This window comes from Tyto alba, unplaced genomic scaffold (genome assembly GCF_018691265.1).
Source record: "Tyto alba isolate M040663 unplaced genomic scaffold, T.alba_DEE_v4.0 Super-Scaffold_29, whole genome shotgun sequence".
In the NCBI taxonomy this organism is placed as follows: Eukaryota; Metazoa; Chordata; class Aves; order Strigiformes; family Tytonidae; genus Tyto; species Tyto alba.
In genome coordinates, this window is record NW_024881303.1 from 10,041,730 (window position 1) to 10,066,176 (window position 24,447).

At 37.7% G+C, this 24,447-nt stretch overlaps 1 protein-coding gene across 3 annotated transcripts in view; it reads left to right on the plus strand.

The window, feature by feature from the left end:
• JAG2 (jagged canonical Notch ligand 2) overlaps positions 1-24,447 on the plus strand; it is a 71,681-nt gene that overhangs the window by 21,238 nt on the left and 25,996 nt on the right. For all 3 annotated transcript variants that reach the window (XM_042799252.1, XM_042799250.1, XM_042799251.1), the window contains 3 exons: positions 5,264-5,318; positions 12,221-12,475; positions 13,515-13,575. In XM_042799252.1, the coding sequence (XP_042655186.1) occupies positions 5,264-5,318; positions 12,221-12,475; positions 13,515-13,575 (371 nt within the window). The remainder of the gene's footprint in view (positions 1-5,263; positions 5,319-12,220; positions 12,476-13,514; positions 13,576-24,447) is intronic.

A 24,447-nucleotide genomic window follows, 5' to 3' on the forward strand; every position in this document is an offset into this window, starting at 1 on the left:
AAATTAGACTAGTAACAGGAATAGTGGTATGCTGCTGTTATTTGACCTATTTTTACAGTTGAAATGTTCAAATACAAATGTTGCCTGTTGTTGATTGAGGTTTGAAGGGAACCAGTACTGGTGATGAGACCCTGCGCTTACTGTGTGACTATGGAACAAGAAGATAAGGAGGGCTCTGGATTTGTGAAGGACCCACACTTTTTCTTCTATTTCATAGCTGATTCCTGATCTGTTCTGAGGTTTTTCCATGTGGAAATTCCAGTCCTTTTATTCACATGAAACTGATTCTTTGTCTGTTAGAATGAAAATATTTTAATACACAATAGCATGTTATTGATGCAGAAAATGTCAAGTACTGATTTCAGCTCAACCTTTTTGCATTTCTCAGACTTTGAGTTGGAGAATGTAAGTTTTATACCTGACTGAAAGAGCTGTCATCAGACTGATCATCTTTCTTGGGGTGAAAAGTCTGACATGTCTGGTTTGCCAAAAACCCCCCACCTTTTGAATGTTGATTTGCAAATATCAAGGTAATAATAATCGTTCATGAAAAGTCGATGCCAAACCAATATTACAGGTCTTTTCCCCCCTTCCCAGAAAGGAGGTCGATGGGATAGTGTGGGGAGTGTTTTGTTTAGTATAAACAGTAGAATAATGCTTTGAAGTTGCTTTTGTCAACACCAATCCTGAGGAAAAAAAACACAACTGAAGCAGCATCACCAGGATAAACAGGCTTAATTTGTATCTTTCCAAACTACTTGGCATATCTATTTAGTTAACTCCTACGAAATGATTCTTTTGTAAAGCTGTACTCTTCTGCAGAAGTGTGCTGATGCCTTTCTTCTAACTTGTAGCCTTTAACACCTTCTGTTTTTTTTATTTGATGAGCACAAATGCTGTTTTGTGTTTAGTTCTTTCTGGAAGATAAACCTAGACACCAAAGTCAGTAGAATCGAGTGTATTTCAGTGCTGTATGCACACCCCCCTCTCCAATCCGTGCCATGGTTACTTTTAAAATATTTTCTAAATAGTTAGCTAGTACTAGTTGAAATCAACAACAGATACTATTTCATGAAGCTTTTCTTTATATATAAAGAACAGACTGGAATGTGCATGTCCTACTGTTGTGAGGTGCTAGTCATATTAGCCTACAGCAAGAGTTCTGTGTAAGTTAGAAAAGAAGCAGGTGTGGTAGTGTGTGTGTATTACAAGAGACCTGTGAATTCAGGGTATTCTTAGGATACGTGTTAGAAAACTGTCAAGTTTTATGTTAGATTTATGCAGTAACTTGAACATGTATCAGTAGCCTCTGTGGAGAACTTATTACCTTAATTAGCTTTTAAGCTAGCCTGTTCTTATTAAAGATATATAAAAGAGCCAATACACTGCTGGATGATTGAGGGGATTAAAGATTTGCAGTATGGGTGGACCTGAGAGTCTGGACAAAAGCTAAATTAATGCAAGTTCGGTAAGCACAATTTAAGAAAGGTGTTGCCTGGTATAAGCATGTGTGCTACAGAAGAGTTACTTGCAGCTGGTGCTAGCAGAATATGTGCTGGGTAGTTGCTGTTAAGACTTTATGTTGAAGAGTGCAGACGTGCTAAGCTAAAGCTATTATTCAGAATTTGTATCCATTAGGGTTATTCAGCCTATAGCTCTTATTTTGGAAACTGGAGAGGGTTACAGTATGGGTATGTGTATGGATATTAAAATTTCCATTAATAAATATTTTTGATAGTCAAGTATGTTTGATAGTTGAGCAATAACTGGAAGGCTCTCGGTGCAGCATACCATGAACATACTCAGTAACATGGATGCTTCTTTGTAAGTTTTCAGCTGTTGGTTCAAAGTGATGTGCAAAATTCAAAAGAATTTAAGCAGATCTAGTGCAAGACTTGATACTTGTCATAGTGGGGGGGAGGGGTTTCTTGGAACCAGTAGGGTAAAGATTTGTTTCCTGTTTTGAGGTGTAGTAATTGTAACGTGACAATCCATCGCACTATTGCAGAGAGGAATTCCTCTTAAAGTTATTGACAAGCTGGAGGTGAGGAAGAGATGACAAGTTGGGGTGGTAACCTTAACTGTCTTCCCTAGAGGTATAATAGCCATGAAAATCAGTTTCTCTACTGGTTACATTCTTACTGTGTCTGTTTTGGGGTTTTGAAGGGTGACTCTAACTCGCAGTAGAAAGCAGGAAGATGCACAACTGAGAACTGTCCCAGCTGAAACTGATCTTCCAGTAAATACCGATTTGTCTATCAATACTGCTTACTGCCATTTGAATAACATCTGTAATCTCCTGCAAGTGCGACTACGAGCCTTCCTAAAATGTTAAAATGTCCAAGTGCTACTCTGTTAGCCCATAAGTAGACATGGGGAAACTGAGGCTGTGGGATGCCAGTAAGTGAAAGGATTTAACAGTCTGGGTCTTGTCTGTTGTGTGTGTTCTTGAATCTTTTTATAGGTGGACTTACAGTTCTTGATGGTCACCAGTGGGAGGACACTAAAAGCAAAAGTTTGAGATCAGGCCTGTGTAACCTGGGGCTTGCAGAGCCACATCCTTGCCCTGCATGCCACCAGGAGGCAGCAGGTGCTGTGCGGGCTGCAGAAGTCAGTTATTTGGCCAGAAATTCAGTTGTTCCACATCTTGGGAAGCACTGTTCACCAGAGTCATAGTTGATTGTAACGTACTATTAAGGTTCTGTGGATGTGGTAGAAGAGTATTTTCAACTCCAAAGTCTATGCCAGCTTAAATGGTCAGATTTGCCACTGGAGATATGGGACTCCTTATTTTAAGCATTTTCTAAAATTGGTAGAATCTTTTTTTTTATCCCCATTCACAACTTCCAGCCTGAATGTGCTGGAACTGTGCATTGTGTGGAACTCTCTTTACCCACAAAATTTCATAGACAAAGATACAAATCTACTTTCGAGTGGAATGATGGGAAGGCATAGTTGACAGATCTTATATCTTAAGACAGCAAGTCCAGCCTAAATTTTTTTCTCCCTTAGCTGGTGTGGGCAGTCAGATGCAACAGCTAATTTTCAGTAGGAAAGACCATCACTTACATAAGAATAAGTGGACATCTGGAAGCACTTGAGTGCTATTTTTTACTTCTAATATGAATCAATGGAACACAGGAAGACTGAGGGTTATGTTAGAAGATCAGTTGTTAACAGCAGGAAAGGTGGATAATGGAGCTTTGGATCGTGCACTGATTTGCAGAGTTCTGCCTAGGTTAACACTAATTTTGATGCAAAATAAGGAGACTTGCAATTGCCAGAAGATAACATTAGGGCAATAATATATTATACTTATTTTCTGATACTATTCGCTCTGTTTATTTTTCAGGTAACAGTTTAGGAGAGATGTGGCAGGTAGTGTTTTCAGAATACAGTAGGACCCTGCTTCTGTAAATACTGAGATGGGGGTGGGGTAGCAGACAGCAGGGAGTTTGGAGGGTGAAGCTACTGAAATGCTCCACTAACATTTGTTTTCAAAAAATTAGTGGAGTTGAGTTGTGCTATGTTGTCATACCTCAGAAGTAAAGGCCTTTACTTTCTCAGCTGATCACTATCAGTTGTCCTTTTCCAAAGGCAGTTCAAGCTCAAGTACACCTCTGTCCAGTGTAGTCGTTGCTGAGCCTTCATTCTTCCCCTCATTCCTTGAGTGTAATCTAACTCTTTACCACTAAACCTTTATCTGTTTCAATGAGGGAAGAATCATCTTCCCTAGTCTGTGTGCCTTCTGTACTTTCAACTTCAGGTATTTTTCAAAGGCGTAGTTTGTGGTTTATATGTTAATATAACTAAGCAGTGGAAAAGTACAGACTTGGTTAAGTGCATTTCTGAAGAGACAGATCCCTTGCTATAGTCATGAAGGATCTCAGGCAAAGAGCCCTTCTGCTTAGAGTGCTGTGCTGATCTTTCTTCTTGTTGCTGCTGCTGTTCTGCAATGGGAGATTTCAGTCTTATCAGCCCTCCTTGGTGAGGAGGCAAAGGGCATACAAAGCACAAGCTATCTCAAAGTAATAATGTACATCTCTTGATCTAACAGTTCTAAGCACCCTATGAAAGATAGCTGAATTCTTACATAAGCCTCTTCCTAAAACGGTGCTCATAATTTCTTGGCTGAACATCCCCAGGTCCATGTGAATTTGTAGATTGTTAGCCTGTGAATTCTGTGCACATTAAGGCTTGGCTCTGCTGTATTTAATGAGCTTCAATTTTTAGTGTGGCTTGCCTCTAAGCACAAAGATGTATACATGAGGCTTTTAGAATAGTGGTGCAATAACTCTTCTGTTCTTGGAGATGTTTTCCTTGGTTTTGAATGTATGTGAGAATCTCAGTGTTAACTTGGACAAGTTGGAAACTATCAAAGCTGAAAGATTTGACAGCTACTCTTGTTAAACTCTAAACAGGTAAACATTACATGTATGCATAAGGTAACTTTTTCCTAAATAAGTTTAGTATTTGAATATCAACGTCTATCTTACATGCATGGTCATAAAACCAAGAAAAATGCCTGAAGCCTAGTTTTAGCAAAGCAAAACCTTCATGCTTCATCCAAATCATTTTAAAATGGTCTGAAATCGTGCTTTTCCTCTTTCCCAAGGGGAGAGTATAATACCAAGTGTGCTTCCGTTAACAATTATGTTTCTGCTGTGTATTGCAGGTCCATTTTTCACACTACCCCTTCTATGAACAAGAAGTATAAATTCTTGATAGATGCAGTATAGATTTTTGTGTGTTTCTTCTTTAGATACTTGTTTTAGAAAACAGTAAGCAGAACAGTGATATAGACTGATTTTTCTGTGTGCTCCTAAAGGATGGCTTTGGTTTAACTTCTTCTTTTTGGACTTCAGCTGCTTAAGTCTTAAATATCCTAGATGCTTCCTAACCCTTAGAACCCCTCACTTCACTCAAACCTTTAGGGCTACTGCTGAAAAGGATTTCTGTGGTGAAGCAAAGCTGAGAATTAGATGCAGTAGGAGGAGAATAATAATAAATTCAGTCCTTGGTGTGTGTGGGGGGATGTTTTTGTTTTGCTGTTAGTATGCTTTGCCCCACAATTTTTAATACTGTTATATTTCATCTTTTTGAGAAGATGCCTCCAACGATTCACATGACAGCAGAGAAGTGAAATTAACTGCTTTCAGTTGGCTTTCTTGTAGCAACAATACCTGCTTATTCTAAATCACTATTTCTTTCTGGTGTGTAACAGTAGTTTTTTATTACTAACTGGTGTCTTGTTTCTTTTCAGAGATCTTTCACATTAATAATAGAAGCATGGGATTGGGATAATGATACAAAAGCTGGTGAGTATTTACGTAGAACTTTCAGTTTTCACTTACTCTATGCTGTATGTACACAGACTGGGAAGCAGGGGAATGGTATGCTGCTGCACTTAGCCATCCCTCCAAATCAGTCTGAATGCTAGCCTGCTCTCTCAGCTAAGGGCATATAGAAATCCAAACAGTAAATACTGGGTTAGGAACTGTGAAAAACTATTACTGATAGGAAAAAGAATGGACAATAGTAAATGAAGGTTGACAATGCATGACTTTTAATAATTAGCTTAAAAAAAAAATCTTTAGAAATCATGGTAGGCCCTTTGCCTTTTAAAAGGAAAATAATCTGTGCTGTAGAGCTGCACTTTAAATTCTCTTCAGTTTACCCATAACCACATTGTGCAATACTTTTCATTATTAAGTAAACAAATGAGCATTCTTGCTCCCCATTAAGAAACCATGCTTGATGTTTTTGATGAAAGTGTTCTAATTCATGGTACGATTCCTTCTGTTTGTTTCTTCTTAAGTACTGACAGTTACCTTGCATTTCTGGTCTGTAGATGCTAATGCATTCAGTATTAGAGCAGGACTGTGGATCTGAAGGAAAAGCAAGATTATTGTATAAATGCTTCCAAATTATGTGAAGGTGCTTGTTTCCATATTGTTGCTAAAGTGGGACTGCAGTTTGAATCTCCTCTTTGGTTTACAAAACTGTCTTAAAAGAATCAATGCTTTTGGCTACAAGTGTTAAATGAACTTCAGACTTTGATTGTGGTTAGTGATGGACTATTTAATCTTGGCTGGAATCAATATAAAGAAAGATAAGTGTTTGAACATTAAGATAGCAAAGGTTTATGTCCCGAATCATCATCATTTTCTAATATAGGTTCCATTCTTTGCTGCTTCACTGGCCATCCTTGTGAAAACACATCAAACATAAAAAAACTGCCAAAGCTCAATTGATATTAAGGCTGTGTTAAAGTTTTAAGGTCCTTTTCCTTGAAGATTGGGATCAGTCCCATTTGTGTTTTCCTGACAGACCTTCCTAACTTAGAGATTTTTCTTAACATACTCTGTCTCCAATAATAGACAAAGTAATGATGAGTTTGTAGTTTGTTTCTGAGCTCTCCCTTTGTTAGAATGAAGCTTCTTTTGTCCTGTTGTTTAACAGCTCCTTGAAACTTTTCTAATAGCTATGTTTTCTTTAGATCTCTGGTAATTCATGTTGTTACAACCCTTCAGTTGGTCCACAGCCTTCTTGAATGGCTAGTCATGGTATTCAAAATGAGATCTTGTGTGCTGAGCAGAATAAGAGTGAACCTTGAATAAGTTTAGATATTCTTCATAGCCATAGATTGGAGGTGTCCTTTTGAATTTTTTGTTCAAGAAGTATTACATAAAGTTAATTCCTTTAAATAGTTTTCAGTTCGGGAATAATTTATCTAGGGGCAGCAGCTAGTACAGCAAATGTTGGAATAGTTGTGCTCTAGTTCAAGATGGCAGATCAACTCATGAGATGGTATAGAAAGGGATAAACATGAAGAACCTATCCTGCAAAGCAAATCTGTATGCATTTAAGTGCTGAATTTTATTTTTTAATAAGTTACTGAATAAATAATGAACTTGTAACTTGCTATGTTTATGTCTTAGAATCTGCAGAATCGTCTTGGAAACCTATAGCTTTAAACCCCAGTTTTCTTTAAGCTTGTGTTTAAGTCTTTTTTATTTTTTTTAAATTTTTTAACATGCTCTAACAAATCTCTTTACTTGCATTGATAGAATTTTTTTTTCATGAACTTCAGGCCAACAGGATATATAGTGTCTTCTGGAGACCCAGTGGGCCATCTCCTTAATTTAACAGTTTCCATGAACTATGGGAGTCTATATATTATAAGTGTCAAATTACAGTTTAGCTCTTGTGAGAAACTGCTAATGGAGGGTGAACTTCCCTTTAATATAGGCTGCCAGAGAGGTGCTGTTAAGTTGTATTGCATCTGAAACCTAGGAGGTTTGTCATGTGAGTTTAGGAAGGCTTCCTTGGCCTATAATTTGGCAGAGGACTAGCTAAATGCTTGTCTTGGTTAAATGTTTAATGTTTCTGTAGTCTGTTTACCAGTTCCATGATACAGACCCGTTGCTTTGCCATGCTGCAGTTTAGACTTGCACATTAGGTCACTAGGAAGAATTACTTAATGCTGAATGTTTTATCTTTTTTCTTTTTTTCTTTCTTTTTTTTTTTTTTTGGTGGCTGAAGGTGGTGGGGTTTTTTTAATGGTCTTGGCAGGGAGTCCTCCAGTAGGTTCTGCCTTGTGAGTCTATCAAGACACAAACACATGTCCCTTTTACTTCTGCAAGGACTACTGAACTGCCAAACAGGGACAGATCAATAAAGCTTCATATGTAAGATAATAAGAAAGGGAATATGGCAACTCTTCTAGAGAAAAGGCAAGCCATACCTTTATCCTGGAGGGCTGAAGAGAATATCTGTGGAAAGCTAAATTCCCTATCATATCCTAAACACTAGTCTGATTTTTGGATCAGGTTACATGTGTCTTCTGTTGCTACTGTAAGAAAGATTAATCAAAGTAATTGCCAGAGTCTGCTTATAAGCTGATTAATTGGTTGCAAAGTCAGGTTTTGCTTTCCTTTAACGGAGATGAGTAAGGCTGAAAGTTAAGTGCAGGTCCTGTGTTCCAGCTTGGACTTTCAAGTGTGTTTTTTTTGTTTGTTTTTGTTTTTTTTTTTTTTTAAATATAAAACAACACAAAACAAACAAACAACAAAAAACAAAACCAAAAAAAAAAAAAAAAAAAAAAAAACCAAAACCAAACAATAAACAAAGAAAAAACCCCAAAACCTGGAAAGAGGGGTTTCCAGTGAACAACTTGAAAGGTTTTGGATCAGTTGTTGCTCTTCCATCCATGTCCTAGCATCCTGTATTTGTCCTTGCACCCATCAAAAGTAAGGTGATGGTGCTCAGAGCAGATCTGTGAAGTACCAGCTCAAGAACAAGTCTGCCAGGTCAAATGTTTCCCCAGTACTTAGCACAAACTACAAACTCTGAGAGGCTTTCAGACCCCGATTGCTGTATTACTCCTGTGCTTTTCTCCTCCTCTGTGCAGCAGGGTTGGCTCTGAGGGAAGCTTGTGGCAGGGTCGTGTTACCGCTTGTTTGCTTTGGGAGGGTGGAGGAGGGGGGAGAGGAAACGGCCTTAGATACAAAGTCACTGTAAAGGGCCTGTTCTCTGTCATCTGTCACAGCAGTTCATGCTACTTTCCAGGTAAGTCATTTGACTTGGCAAACTTCTGGTTGCGTAGCTGAGGTCTTGGCAACGCCTATTCCAGCGCTGCCATTGCGAAGCAAGCTGGCATCTTCACATGTAAAGTAATTTTCCATTTGACTACATGTCTACTGCAGAGACGCAGGGATTGCCTTCCTCTTTCGTGTCAGTCTGTAGGAGACTTATGGGTCCTCAACAGCTTTTTGAAATGGTTGCTTGAAAAATGCTGAAGAGAATGTGCTTCCTGAGATGGGCACCTCCTGTTCCTTTGGGCATGAAGTTCATATGCTGCTGCGGGTGTGTTTCCTTTCAAACAGCTAACAGCATCACCTTTGTATTGCCCTGTGAGTGGCTTGTTGGGAATGTCTGACTTCTTCTAAAAGTTAGGGTATTGATGAGCAGTGTTCTTATTTAAGTGTAGTCATGGCTACTTAATTGCACAGTTAGATACTCTTCAGATAAGGCTTCTTTTTCCAAAAATCGGATACTTTGAGAGCATTAATTAAAGATCCACCTTTTAGCCATCATCTCCTTCTATGCAAATGTTTGTGCCATTATCTGCTTTTCTAGAGAGGCTCATAGAAAACTTCTTGGTAATCAAGGAAAAGAAGCCTTATTGCTTCTGGGGTGTGCATGTGTGGGGTTCGTGTATGCTGCTTTTTTGACCAGTTAGCAGACAAATTCAGTTATGCAGCTCATTGCCTTTACTGAGGGCTAGAAGTAATGTGTGTGCATTCCTAAGGTGAATTTTAATGGTAAACCAGATGCAGGGAGCAAATGTCTCAAGACAGTTAACTATGAGAGACTGAGTATCTTCAGAAACACTTTGGCATTGTGGGGGAGGAAGGAGGAACCTTGACAAACATGTTCCTACCTGTGATTACAGATCTCCTTGGAAGATGTATGTTCTCTTTGGGATCAGTTTTAAATTTAAAGTAAAGCAAAACTCTCATACTTACTCTTTACTTAAGAGTTTAGTATTAGAAACTAAATGACTTGAACCTGATTTCCTGATGCCTTTTGTGGTTCAGGGTAAATTATTTGGCTTGCTTATTTAGGCTGTTAAGACCTACTTTTGCTGATAGAAGATAGAGAAAAAGCTCTTAAGATTCAGAATACGTTCTCTTTCGGAGGAGTTTATGAAGATAAAATTTGAGTGTTCAAAAAAAAAACCCCAACCCCCCAAAAAATTAAACACTATTGGGTTATTACCCCTGTTTTTGACCCCAGGTATCAAGAGGGCTGTTCTGCATGGGTATATTTGCAATAGCTGTAATGCTTGTTTTAGATTCATCAGACCCAGTTAAACTGCATTAGCCTGAAGATGCTTGATAAGATTTTTATTGTATAAGCCATTCCTTTAATCTCAGGAGCTGTTCTTAAGTTCCTCTGCATTTTGAGAAAACACTTTTGTAGCAGTGGCTGTTGCAGCTGTTTTTAATGAGCCTGTGCTGCTTATAGCTGGAAAATAGCTCTATAATGCCTATTTGCTGTTTGTTCAAATACCTTGACCATCCAGTGATTCAGCATTTTTCCTTTATAGTTTTTCAGATCAATAGTCATTAGAGAATAAGATTATAAAAGAATGCTGAATCTAATCATGAAGCTTTTAATGGTGACCAATAGTATGATAGATACCCAGTTCAGTCAGAAATAAAATGCTGGTAGCCTTTTCTTGCTTGCAGGTTTCTTTTCCACTCTGCTACTACCATGTGCTGCTGGATGATAGAGGAGTTAATGTATAGGAATTAGAGGGTTAAAGAACATGGATAGACTTCACTGTGTCTTGCTTAGCCATAAAATGTTTTATGCAGACTAGTCCAGGCAAGCATGAATTGTAGCCTATAAATGGCAATACCACTTTTAATATTAAAACAGAGGGATAGCTTGAGTTCTTAATTGGAGAACCTTTCAATGTTTTAATTAAAATATCTTTCAAAATTCAATATTCTTTAATTCCAAGAGGAAAGATTTTTATGGTACAAGCAAGCTTGAAAAAAGATGTTAAGATAACAAAATATGTTGCGGAGCCCACTATTTCTGTAGCTTTCCTTTTCCTTTCATGTTGGAGTGACTGAAAATTGTCGCTTGAGTCCTTTTACATGCTGAGGGGGAAGTACAGCTTTAGTAACAGACACACAGGATACCTCTATGCTGTCAATAACTTCCTAAGTGAGAAACAGTCACTCCTTTGGTTTTATTTTCTAAACAGATTAGGTTAGTAAGTTCTAGAAAGTAGGTGAAATGCATTTGCTGAAAACTATAATTTAGTATTGCTTGCTAACAGCTTGGCATGGTTTATATTATTAATAATCTGAAGTTTAGACTTCTATCTTGCTACCATTACAGCCTTTTGTGTGCAAGTTTTTGCTTCTTCGTTTCTTTTTAACATGCAGTTTAAAGAATCTTTATTTAAAGAAAATGGATGCTGAAGCTCTGAGCTGGCAGCATTATAGCTATTTCATAAATAGGTATGAAATTCATATATACAAGCAGAGCTTCTGTACCTTTTTCTTGTCCTTAAATAGTGCTTGGAGCTTCAGCTGCAGCTTGCAGAGTCACCTAGAAAAACTCTTGCCAGTAGGATGTTACCAGATTTGAAAATTCATTTCATGGGTGTTACTCACTGTCTACCTGCACCCTTACTGTGCTTTGCTTATTCTTAACATCTACTAAAGCAATTTGTATAATTTCTTTGTACTGACTATAATTATGTCTCATCTTCTAGCACTGAGGCTTCTATACCAATAATAAAATGGATAAAAATACAAAATGGATATTCATAAAAATGAAAATACTTTGTGTTGGCAGTTCTGTAATCTTATATCCTATAATCCTTTTGTCCCATATGATAGATAATACTTTGCACATTTGGTCTCAGTTAATGGAACCTGGCAGTAGCAGTGCTGCTGCTTTCCATGAGGACAAGACAGGATGCTTATAGAGTCTATTACAACAGTGGTTGCAGTTACCAGTAGTTCCACTTGGGGATAAGGTTAAGCAGGATATAGAGTTGAGAGTGGCCCTTTGACAGTCCTGACTTCCCTTGTGTATTTCTCTTCAAAGTGTTAAATACTAGCTACAGTGTTCTATGAAATGCTTATTAAAGATGTTTTGCCTTTACTGTAGAGAGAATGATAAAACAGAAGCAAGCTAGTTTGTGTGTAATGCAAGCCTACCAGAGCATTTACTATTGCTTAGTAATTTTGCAGCAAATTGATTAGACTATGTGTTTCGCTTTATTTTAAAAGTTGAACTTGAACCAGAGAACTTTAATATCTCAGCTACTAGGTTATGCAGATTTTGCAATTTTAAAAGAACAAAAGGGAGGCAAAAAGAGCCTCAGATCAAGATAAAGCTGCTAGTTGTCAGTGTGTGGGTGTGGTATGTTTGGCTGCCTTGAAAAATAAGCTATTTCCTATGGATTATGTTCCAGGGTTTTTTAATATTTCCTTTGGGACACTTTAAAATTGGCCTTCCTGTAATGAACTTTGTAAGGCAAAGGAAAATTCAGTTATACAGTAGATCTTTATCATCTTAACATTTTCTTTACTAGGTTTTCTCTTAAGTTGAATACTTTTGATTTGAATTTAGATGCTCTTGTGTGCAATCAAACTTACCACCTGTTGAATTTACCTTTTTTAAAAAGGTGAAGACTTGTTAATAGAGCGAGTGGCACATGCTGGTATGATCAACCCAGAAGATCGATGGAAGACACTACAATTTAATGGTCCTGTTGCCCATTTTGAAGTACAAATAAGAGTGAAGTGTGATGAGAATTACTACAGTGCTCTGTGCAATAAATTTTGTGGCCCTCGAGATGACTTTGTTGGTCATTACACGTGTGATCAAAATGGAAACAAAGCCTGCATGGAAGGATGGATGGGAGAAGAATGTAAACAAGGTAGTATTGTTTGCTTCATTTTAGGTTAGCTGTAGTGTATATATTATAGGTATAAACTGCAGTAGATATATCTATGGTGTTAATACTGTAGCATATTAATTTTAACACATACAGACTTTGTCATTTGAATACAAATCTTTAAAAAAAAAATCCTCTGTGAAGAAGGGAGCCCAGCACAGGATACTGTTGCTTGTAATGTGAGCTATGGGGGCTACACAACAAAATTAGGATTTGAAATTGTGAAACATCTTTTTACTAATTGACTTTATTCAGTGGTGGTGTTACTTCAAAGCAAAATGATGTATTACATCTGCTAATGTAAGATTTTATTGAAGAGTAATGATATACTGTAGACTAATCCTGTAAAAACATCCTTGTAATGCTATTTTTGCAAATGAAAAAGTTTTAAGTGTAATGTATGCAAAGCTGAAAGCTTTTTGATAGCTCATAATGTGAACAAAAATTCAAATATAGTCATCCTTTTTAATGTACCACTCAAACCTCTTTGCATTTGCCTTCTTTCTTGTGTGTAATTAGTGCTAAAATTACTTGACAATCTTTCTGTTGAGGGCTTCTTGTTTTTGTTTTCTCTTCCTTTTCAGTACAAAGCCTGTTAATGATTGGGGGGTGGGGGTGGGGGGGGTGGTATTTTTAGGGTTTACTCAAGGTCATGTGTATCTTCTGAAGCTCAGGATTTTCAGTGTAATACTAATCTAATACCAGGTCTAAAAAAAAAAAAAACACCTGTATTTAACTATTTCAGTGCTGACACTCTTGCTGCAAGCCTATTTGGTAGCAACTTTCTCAAGGAGTTACCTTAAATTATTTTTTTTCATAAAGAGTTGTAATGAGATTGTGTTTTTTGTGAAACAGCTAGCTGGGAGCAACAGCTACTGGAGCACGGCAGAAGACAGTGTACTTTGCACAAACAACAAATAGGCTACATGACAGAAGCCCTAGCTGAACAGTTTCAGATTGCTGCTGTACTAGTGGATACCTAGCTGCCCTGACTGATGCCTAAATCTCTTTCTGTTTACAGCTGTATGTAAACAAGGATGTAATTTGCTCCATGGGGGTTGCAGTACACCTGGGGAATGCAAGTAAGTCTGCATGTTTGAGTATATTTTTGAGTACTGATCTTTCTATCATTTTCCCTGTATGTTGCTACTTAAAAATGGGAAAAAAAAAATCTATACAAGAACACAGATGGAAATAGATCTGAAGTAGATTTCACATGTGTAAGAACTTAATATACTTCATACTGTTGTAGTCCTAGTCTGTTTTTTTGCGCATATAGGACTGAACATACTTGCTTCGTGTAGTCCAAAACTATGCCTTTATCAAATGAGAATTTTTTTTTTCCTTCTCAAAATCCTTAGGAGCTTTGATTTCTATGTACTATTTGTTCCCCTCAAATAAAAAGGGGAACTTGCTCTTTGGACTTATAAGTAGGAAATGCTCACAGTCCTAGAACACTCTCTCTCTCTGCATACGTATATATGCTCACCAAAATATAGTGAACTTGACTTTCCAAGAAAGGTTGGTTTTTTTTGGCAGTAATGGAGGTACAGTAGCAACCCCAACCTAAATTTTCAAACCCAGGTGAATGTGTTTTGGTCCCTAAATACATGAGAAGAGTATGAAATGTTCCCTTAACTTTGTAATGAAGTCTAAGTAGATTCTGTGATAGCAAGAGGAGTTGATTGTTTTCTTGTAAAAGTTCAGGCATCCAGTGTAGTAGTAGGTTAAAGGGAAATGGATGTTATTTTTACACTGTCTGTTAAACAAACGGGACAGGTCTACTTGCAAGCTTCAGATCCTGTGTAAGTTCTTGAGTTTATTTGTGGTCGGAGTTGTATGCATCATTGTAAGTGTAGATTTGCAGAGTGGTTCCCTTGTAAGCTGTATTGAATCTGCTTGCTTGGAATGATGTGAAACTGAACTGGCTGCCAGAACCTCTGAGTGCTGACAAATTCCATTTGTGGCAAACTGTGATAGTTTAAGGCAATTCTGCTTCATCCTACTACTGGTAACTACTACAAGCATCACAGAAGTGACAAAAATAGGATTCAGGTCACTTAGCTTTCCTGGGCTTATTGCTAAACTGGGGTTGAAGTGCCAGTTTGTGAGCTGTGGCAGCTGATATACAAACAAGTTTCATCCTGCTGGAGAGCCTGAAGTTTCTGACAGTGAGGTATGGCAGATAACAAAGTAAGTTTTAAATCATTGTACCACAGACTGGTTTCTTACTGCCCTGAAACTTCCATCAGATGCTGCTGACTTGTAGAAGGTTTGGCATGTTGTAGCTCTCAATCTGACTGAAAACTGTGAATTCCAGTATATGAAGCGCAGCGCTTCAGTACATGTGCAGTTTGACTTCTGAAGAGCTATAAAACCTCCCTTGAGATTTGTTTCAAGTCAAATGTTTAAACAATGGCATTCTTTTTGTAAGAAAAACTATTTCTATGTAATGTTATTTGTGATCTTTTCATATAATTAAATATTTTGATTGTGATTTCAAATATTGTGCACCTATTGCTGTTGGTGATTTTTTTAGGTTGCAAGTAGAGACTGTGGTTGAAAGCTGGGCCAGTATCACTTCTGCCTGAGTAAGAAGTACTCCTTCCTTTGAGCCTTCCAAGAACACATTTTTTTCTCTTGAGAACATACTCTAATGAATTTTGATTCATGTAAGGGTTTCTGGAATCCTGTAGGTGACAAAGGAGTGACTTAGGAGCCTGTGAATATTTGCTTTTCAAACGCAAGGAGCCTTTGAATAAAGGTGAAAAAGCAATAGATCTAACCAAATGCAAAACAGTACCATTTGGGGGGGATGGGGTGGTGCAGGAGGTGGCGGTGCAGTTTCTTCCTTAGCTTTCATTTCTCTGATACTAGCTGTATCTGGGAAGACAGAAGTTGGAGAGGAGGAGGAAGGTTTAAGGAAGGGAATACAAAACCTTTGAAATTGGGGGGGCTGGGTATTTATGGTACTTTTTTAAGGTGTGTCAATAGGTAGTCTCACATGAGCGAAGCCTCTTCTTAAAGCATGTCACTGACGTGAAGAAGCATCTAGTGTTGTAAGTCTTGATGTCCCCTTCTGACCTGCCCAACTGAACAAAGCTCACAAATAACTCTGAGTATGTTGAGGGACTCTGACTAGAAATCTTACTCTTTTGTTGGATAGATTCTCTCATCTGAAAGAAAGTACTGAGGAAGGGAGTAAGGGACTTAATGTTTCAGATGGACTGTATGCCATCTGCCTTGTTTCTTAATGCCTGTCTGTTGAAGTGATAGATCTGTGATCAGCAAGTTGAAGGAAAACAATGGTCTTTCTATGTCTGGCCCCACTGTATTGGCAGTATTGCAGAAGATTCTTGGCTACCTCTTTAAATGTGACTTGGTAGCTTGAGCTTGTTCACACAGGTTTTGTTAGCTTGTGTTCTGTAAGTTATTAGGCTATATTAGAAATGTTGCTTTTAACCCAAATTTTTACTTTCTGTAAAAAAAAAAAAAAAAAAAAAGATGCTGAACTAAAAATAAGAAAGGCTTGCAGACATGACCTTTATCTTCAGCAGTACAAAGGAAACTGTTATCTAAAAGAAACTGCTATGTTTGGTGCTATTGAATTATAATCTAGATTCCTTCATCCTAGTTTTTGGACAGTTGCCACTGTCACTTAACAGGTGAAAACAATGTCCTTTTTTTAATTCAGAAAGAAAATGAAAATGTGAGAAAAACATGGGTGTGAGATGTATGGAAATCTGGTGCCAGTAGCTGCTTGGCTGCCAAAATCTGCAGTGGCATTTATAAATAGAAAAGTTGGAAAATGGTTTCACCCTTTAACTTGCCTGAACATGCAGGTAACTTAAGCAATGGCTCTGAGGCTTCAGCCTAACTCTCATGGAAAGGATCTACCCTCCATGCTTTGATGTTCCAATGTAATTTAGAGCAGTTCTTGTATTAAATGTTATACCAGGAACATATCTTAAAAGTAGGTAAGTGACTGCAGGCTGTTGATAAGGGATATACCATTAGCTGTAACTGTACATCATGTGTTGGGCAAGTCCATGTACCCATTGTTTTGAGAAAGTTATGGTGATGTGAAGTTTGCCATTTCTTTTGCTGAGCTTTCATCAAAGAAATGGAAAATAAGTCAGGGATGACCTGATGTCTCAAAATGACCTGATGTAGGAAACAGTTTTGTGGAATGGCTGCGTCTAGGTGATAAGTCTTTGTCATTGAGGAGACAGTTAAGCAAAAATAAAAATATACTGAATACTGAGCAAAAGTATAGCCTTGAGGGAAGCAAAAGCAATTTAGCTGAATTTTGCAAAGATGGGAAATTTCAATCTTCAAATAAAACAAACAAACCAACCAATCTCTTATCCATATCTAGACTTGTAGTGTTTGGCCACTGTCGTATTTTTTTTTGCCTGCAGTGGCAGACTAAATGGTCTTGTTGATTGACTTCACCAGTCCAGAGTAGTAGGAAGGATTGTCAAAGAAGCAACACTGCCAAGCCATGATGATTGGTGCTTTTTGTATGTTTTTGCATTACTTGAAGTACTTTGTTAAATTCCATTCAACTGTTTAGAGAAAAATGAAGTTTGATCTAATGGCTTATAATGGGCTTAGGCTCAATGACCACATGAATTATCAAAGTTGAATATAGGTAAATCACAAGTAACAGTCTCCTTCCTTGATTAAAACTGCTGACTTGAGTATGTTTGGTACCACCCATAAACTGTCAGTAGGTTTAACGGCATAATCTTTCACTTCCTTGTAATCCGGAGTGGTATGGGTTTGGCAGAAATCCAGATATGTGTTGTATCTGGCCTACACTGTCATATTCCTAGCGGGATGATCGTATTTTCCAGAAGTCTTTCTACTTTTCCTGTTGTCTTTAAATGTTTAAATTTCTCTTCCAAAGCAAAACAAAAGGGGTTAAATCCCTAACACTGCTCAGCTTGTATTCAGTTTCTGGAGCTATGGTACCTAGGTTATGTCCTGGAAAATGCAAGTTTTCACACAACTGTGATATAAAAATTTATTTAGAATGTATAGACTAACTGAAATTAATTAGAAACGGGATTGTTAATAGTACTTTAATGTGAATTCGTGCAAGGTGAACAATGCAACCATACAGTTTTTAAAACACAAGTAAATTAGTTGTTTAATCTGTGTGCATTGAACAGTCTTACTCTCCAATTACTTTTGGTCTATATGTAACAAAATTTTGGCTTTACAATGTTGATCTTGTTTGTTTCTATTTGATCTCATATCTTATGTTTGTCCCGTTGAAACAGATTTCTTAAACATCCTTTCCAGTGCCATGCCTTTTGTAGTCCTTGTATCCTACCTTAGCCTTGATAGCAAGGCTGATTTTTTCTTTTTTTTTTTTTTTTTTGTGTGTGTGTGTCCAGCAGTGCCTGCAGATGTTGTAGGCCTCTCTGAAGTGGTTTTGCTCCTTTAGTCTGTCACTATAAGGGCAAGAACCTGCTCAACTATTATTTAATACTTTCTTTACAGAAATTCAGGAACAAAAGCTTGAGTTGCAAAATAAGTTGAAACTACCTGGAGTGTGTTGGGGGTGTAATAGTGTTCTAGGGAGCCTTCCTGGCCTTTTCAGTAGGAAGCCTACCAATATCTCTAATATTTCACTTGTGTTTTCATGACAGTTGTGTGGATAACACGGTTAACATCAGCATTGGGGAACTCTGCCTAAACTTAAAAAAAGGCAGCTGGATTCCTGTAAACTCTTGGGTACAAGGAGATCTAATGAAGCACTTCAAAACAGGTTATTACTGAAAGACTGTAGAGGACTAACAAAAAGTCAGAGGACTGGAAAAAGGAAATACACTGCTTTCTTCCAAAAGTGGGAAGAAAGTACAAGATGGAACTCCTATATTAGCTAGATCAGCCAGATCTAAACAATATGGCTTCCTTCCACAATTGTTCCAGCATGGAATTATGAGAAATCTCGTAAGCTGCTCTGAACAGTAAACTGGAAAAAAATTCTTGTTTGAGCAGTGTGCTAGCTGCTGTGGCATCTGACCGTTTCAATTCCTGCAATCTTGGACTAGCTATGGTCCCTACAGAGTGTCGGGCTATTGTTTGGCCCTGCAGGGAATGCGCTTGGTACCAGTACCTGCACATCTCCTGTCTCCACTTTGATGCAAGATACAGTATCACAGCTTCAAGTTTCAGAGAACTTATAAAATTATTACGAACTGTAAAATTGCTGTGTGTCTCATCATATAAATTCTCTTGCCTGTTATGATAAACAGTATGCTTTTATTACTGTTTTTTATGTCCTGGTATTAAGCCTTCTGGGATTGTTGGCAGGTATTTCACAAGCAGATGTATTTAAGTTAGACAGAAAAGAATCCTGTGTTTTGTTTCTTTATTGGTCAAGGAACTGAGGCACAATCTGAACTTGCTTCCTTGGATGATTAGTGGGTAGGAAGGCACAGAATATATCCTAAAGATGGATGCTACTTCCAGGAGGATAAGGGGGGTGTACAGGAAGTAAAGACATGTAGTGCTTTAACTTGTATCTACAATAGTTGGTAGTGCAGACAAATTAGAACAGTAGATCAAAGCAGTGTTGAACCCAGTATCCATACTGAAAACCCTTCAGGTTTTTTAATTTTAGACTAGCTCTAGTCTGTTCCTGCGGACTGAATGCCTGTTTGTAGTTGGAACACATTAGATGCGCTCCTGGCATACATTATCTTACACGACCTTAGTTTAACCTAAAAGGAATCCAATTCCTTTGTTCCAAAACAGCTCTGTGATGTGAACCAACACATCATCAACGGGAATGATCAGGCAGTTCACTTAAAAAGCACGCTCCTGGTGTGAACTAATGCAAATATAGACACGCCCTTAGAGCCACTTACTTCAAGCTAACTGAGCAATGTTTCCTCATATGTTCTGGCTGAACAATTTTGAACCGTGCCCTCTATCAGCTCCTTCACAAAACTAAGTAAAGTACTGGAGTGAGAATGTTAGCTTTCAATAACTTCCTTTATTAGGGGAGAAAAAAGTTTGTATCTTTTGGTCTAATAAGAGTGCTGAGGGTGAGAGGAAAAGATGACAAGCTTTTAGGTAATTAAAATATTTGAGTTCATTAATGAGCATCTTTTCCTTCCCTATTCACAAAACTATCATGCCCGTTTCAAAGGTAGGAAAATGGAGGGAGAGTTTCTGTGACAAATCTTAGTGAGTACTGTGTTAGGTATAACATTGAATCAGGATGCTCAGAATTGTAGGATCTAACAGCTAGACCATATTACTGCCTGCTATGCCACAATTAATCTCTTAAAAGATTAAACAGACTTTCTTATAGTTATTTTAAGTAAATAACTAATATAAAGCTATTGTTCTGGCCCATGCAACACCATCCTGTTCACGTCATTAGAAAATTTAGTGGTTTTCCATTTAAGAGTGTTATTTCTCCCCCACCCCTGAATGATGCATTTTGCTTCTGCTCTTAATGTCACTTGTTCTGCTTTGTTTTCCTGTGTTGAGTGTTTTGGCCACAGCTTCCACTTGAAATATGAGTGGGAGAAGCTCCCTCCAAAAAGCTTGCTTAAAAAATGGTGTGTAAATACGTCATAGTGATCTCTACTTCAGCCTTTGTAGGATGTGCATTATACCAGTAAGATGTAACCTGTGGTAATTAAAGGCTTATACCACACTGCCTACGTCCTCACTAGGATTTTTTACATTTATTTTAGGCCCCATATTCTAACCTAGACTTCAGAAGTAGTTTAGTTTTGATTTCCTTCACATTGGTGGTTTAGGTGTATTTATGCATTAAGTGCTGACAAAGCTGTCTAGGTATAGAACAGAGTTTACTGAGGTATCCTCTCATAATCGTGTATTACAAGCCTTTCCATAAGGTTATCCAGTCCCTAATCTGCTCTGGTTGAGACCTGCAATACGAAGTTTTTCAGCTGAACTTTCTGCACAGAAAGTTCAGGGCTCTCAAATAACCAGAAGTGATTGAACCAGGAGAATAAACAATGTGTGAAGATAGTATGAAACATCTGAGTTAAGGTGTTCTCAGTGGTCAACTTTAATAACCTTTTGCTATGTGACAGGTACCTTCCTTTTGGATAAGGAGTTAATCATGTAAGGTGCTGAGGGACTGCAGTTTACAGACCATCAGGATTTGGGTACACCTCTTAGCCTTTCCACATCACTTCCATAACTGCCGTTTTAGGTTTTATCATAAAATCATGGAGTTTGGAAAGAGCCTCCAGGGTCATCTAGTCCCACCTCCTGCCCAAAGGAGGTCTGGTTAGACCAAATTACTCAGGGCCTTATCCTCACAAATAATGTATCTGTTTACATACAGCAACATGGGATCTTTTGAACACTTTGTTCTGATTTGGAAATGCTAAATCTCAGTCTAGCTTTCACTAACTAATTATAACACAAACATCCTCAGAGGAAAGCAAAGACTAGTATCAGCTTTTTCCTTAATTATAGCTTTCAGAAGCTATAAGGGGAAGGCATAGTTCTGTAGAAGAAAAGCTCTATTTTATTGAACTTGACCAGTTTAGCTTTTTTAATAGTCCCAGGAAAGGCAAAAAACACAAACCTATTTCTTCTATCTTTTTGCACTTTCCCTGACTCCTGCCTCTGAGTACATAAGTATCTTTGAACTGTGCATAGTGATGGGTGCTTCTGTAGGATTCCTTGATACTAAATTTACTACTTTAAACACACTGAGATTTACAGGAGAAAGTGTTCCTTCCTTATCCTGGAATTCAGCTGTTGAAGCCCCACTGTCTTAATGTAATCAAGTATACACTGAGTTGAATTATTGTGGCTTTATCTACTTGTCAATGACAACAGTATTTTTCCTGCACAGTTGCAGTTTCTCTAATCTCAAGACTGAAATGTTATCTAGAAACTTTGCTAATGTTAACTCCTGCCACCTCCCCTTCCTTGCCTTGTATTTAAATTCTCATTTTCTATTGCCACCACACTCTCATCTATGGAAAATGGAAGCTGTGAAGCATGTCTGTAGAATTATCAGGGTTTTTTCTTCAAGTTCTTGGTTTCAATATAACTAACAACTGTTCTTCTATTGGTATTGCATTGTCTCTGTGTTAATCATGACCTGAAGGGATGCTTTGGTCTGGGAGCAGATGCATGTACTTCAGCCTTCCATCAGGAAGTTACTAAACTGTAACAATCTATTTATGGTAACTTCTTTTGTACTGTTAATAACCCAGCAAGGGCTAAGATTCAGCCATCTCTGATTTTGCTTTGCATGTGTTTGGTTGTAAAGACAAGTTAGAGCTGATGAAGTCAGAAGAGGGGAAGGACAAAGGAATTAGAATCTTGATTCCGATAAGAATTTTTTTTGTCTGTTGAACAATGGAAATCCTTATGAATTCTTTAAATTTGGCTTTCTTATTTAGTCAGATGTGAAAAAATTAGGATTGCAGAACTCCCAATAAATTATTCTCAAGCGGGGGTGGAGGGGGCAAGGGAGAAGTAACTTCAGCCCACCATTAACTTCACTGGCAGTTTCCTTTTTGTTTTTACACAAGCGGTTGTTACTTGAAAAGGAATTCTGGTTTGCTTGGAGTTTTTTGTTTTTATAGGTGTTGCTTTTGTATCTGTATCTTTTGGGCTTCTCATAGTGGATCATTAGCCGTTTTTCATCCTTGTGTTTTGGCTTGATATTTTTTCACAAATGACAATGTGTCCATTTCTGAATTGACTTCAGTTTACTGAGCACATCTTGCTCTAGGGGTAAGCTGAGACCTGTGTAAGCATTATCTTTTTAGAAGGAAGTGGAATTAAAGCTGCTCTAGCACCTGCTAATGTAGGATGCGACCAGACTTCCTGTTCAAGAGGAAATCCTAATTTACTCTTCCTTGTAAACTGAAGGCTGATCAGCTTACCACATAGTAACCTTTTGACTTGTAAACACTGTGTTCCTTTGGACTGCTTTAAGCTTCTGGAAATGATTTCCCTTGGGTTTGGCGGTAACTTTAGCAGTAAACTTTGTGTTGAATATCATGAAAAAGGAGCAACCCTCTTCTGATGAACTAATTTTAATGCAGTCAAGCATACCTACAGACTCAGGTAGGTCCTTAAGATGCCTTCAAGTTTTATGAAGGTGGCTGTATTTTTCTTTGTACTCTTAATCACCAGTGCAGTATTAAACAAAGAAACTTGTTATCCATTGGGTATGGAAAACAAATTGAGTTATTGTGATTATTTGCTTTGTGATGCAGACTTTCAGCCCTGAAAGTGCTTGTTGTATGTGGGTGGGGAATTGGATCTGGCTAGGATAGTCACTGTTGAATCACAGGCACTAGTGCCAGGTTGGCATAGATGGAGATTTGGGTTGGGGCCAGTGAAGTGAGTTACAGTGCCTTTTTTTTTTTTTTTTTAATTGTTTATTACCAGCCCTGAAAAGATTTTTTTTTTCTGTCCTTGAGGAGGAAGGAAGAGATCAAATTTAGCAGGAGCAGTATTTGTTTCCTCTTGCTGCTAATACAGCAAAAGAAAGCTGCTTCTGAAATACGTATGTTGTCTAAGCTTCTGACAGCCTTGCTTAGAGGAGCGATTGAAGGCCTGTGGACTAGGCACACAGCTGAGGCTCTCCTTAGGGATCCCCCAGTGAGGTTTTGAATGAGCAGATAGTGGGATGACCTTTATATAAACTTTATATTAAAAATCATCTTGAAAAGATCTGCATTTAGATTCCTTCTTGCCTATGTGAATAGTAGAAATTTAAATAATATGCTGCTAGCATAACCTGTGCTGTTCCTCTGGGGATTGATACAGCTTACTGAAATGGTGGAAGTGGACTGATTCCCAAAGGGCCAAGACTCCTCACTTATACTTCTCCCTGTGTCTCATCTGCTCTTACCACACCCCGAGGATTTAAAAATTTATTTTCTGTTCTTTTATGGTATTCAAAGCATATTGATAATAGAATGATTGTGCTTAAATCTACAAATTTACAGTTTCCTTTCTAATGCTTTTGTCCCCTAGGCATTAGGGTTCCACTGGCATGCATGTACCCAACTCCCATTCAGTGTGGTTTTATGCATCTCTGTTGCTAGTATGGCTCTTAAATTGTTTATAAAAAATACTCTTAAAAATAACACACAGAACATTTTGTTGTTGTTGTTGGCCAAAAAGAGCAAGCTCACTATTTCTTTTTAATTAAAATGTGTATGAAATAGGCTAATGCTTGCTTTTTTTAAATGTATATGTCCTTTGTTTTAAATTCAGACTTCAACACTTTTCCTATAGCATAAACAGTTGCTTTTGTTAGCAGAATTCTGTTACAGATAACATAATGATATTGGTCTCTGAAGAAATCTTGTGACAAAATTTCAACTCTGTTTAACACAAATGAATTATTAATGGTTATTTTTGTTTTCTCACCTCCTTTCTCCAAAAAGCACTTTATTTCATAATGTCACTAGAGAACACTGAGGATATAGTAGAATAAATCTGTAAAAAGGGCTCTCTTGAGAAACTAAGTCCTGAGAAAATTGACAAGACAGCTGCCTCTCTGGCTGTCCTGGTCTTTCAAGACTGTAGCACTCTAGAGCAAACCACCTAGTACCTTGAAATCTATCTTGATAGAGAGAAAAAAAGCCATGGTGCTTGATGCAGTAGCCCACCTGTCTCCTTTTGCAAAGTAATTTCAAATTCTTTATACCAATCACAATTTTTACCCTGGTGCTAGATGATTATGTGAAGATGGGACTCCTTGTGAAAGAACAATTACTTTATGTACAGCTCTCATAATACCTAATGCTTACTGTTGTTTGTTGCCATGGTATGTAATATGGTTGAGCAAGATGAGTTCCAGTGAGGATGTTCAACAGGACTAGTATGTCCCTTCTAAACAGGAGAAAAAGTTTTGTTTTATTTCACATTGAACAGTTGACCTTGTTCTTGAGAATGGTAAGTGTAGTGTT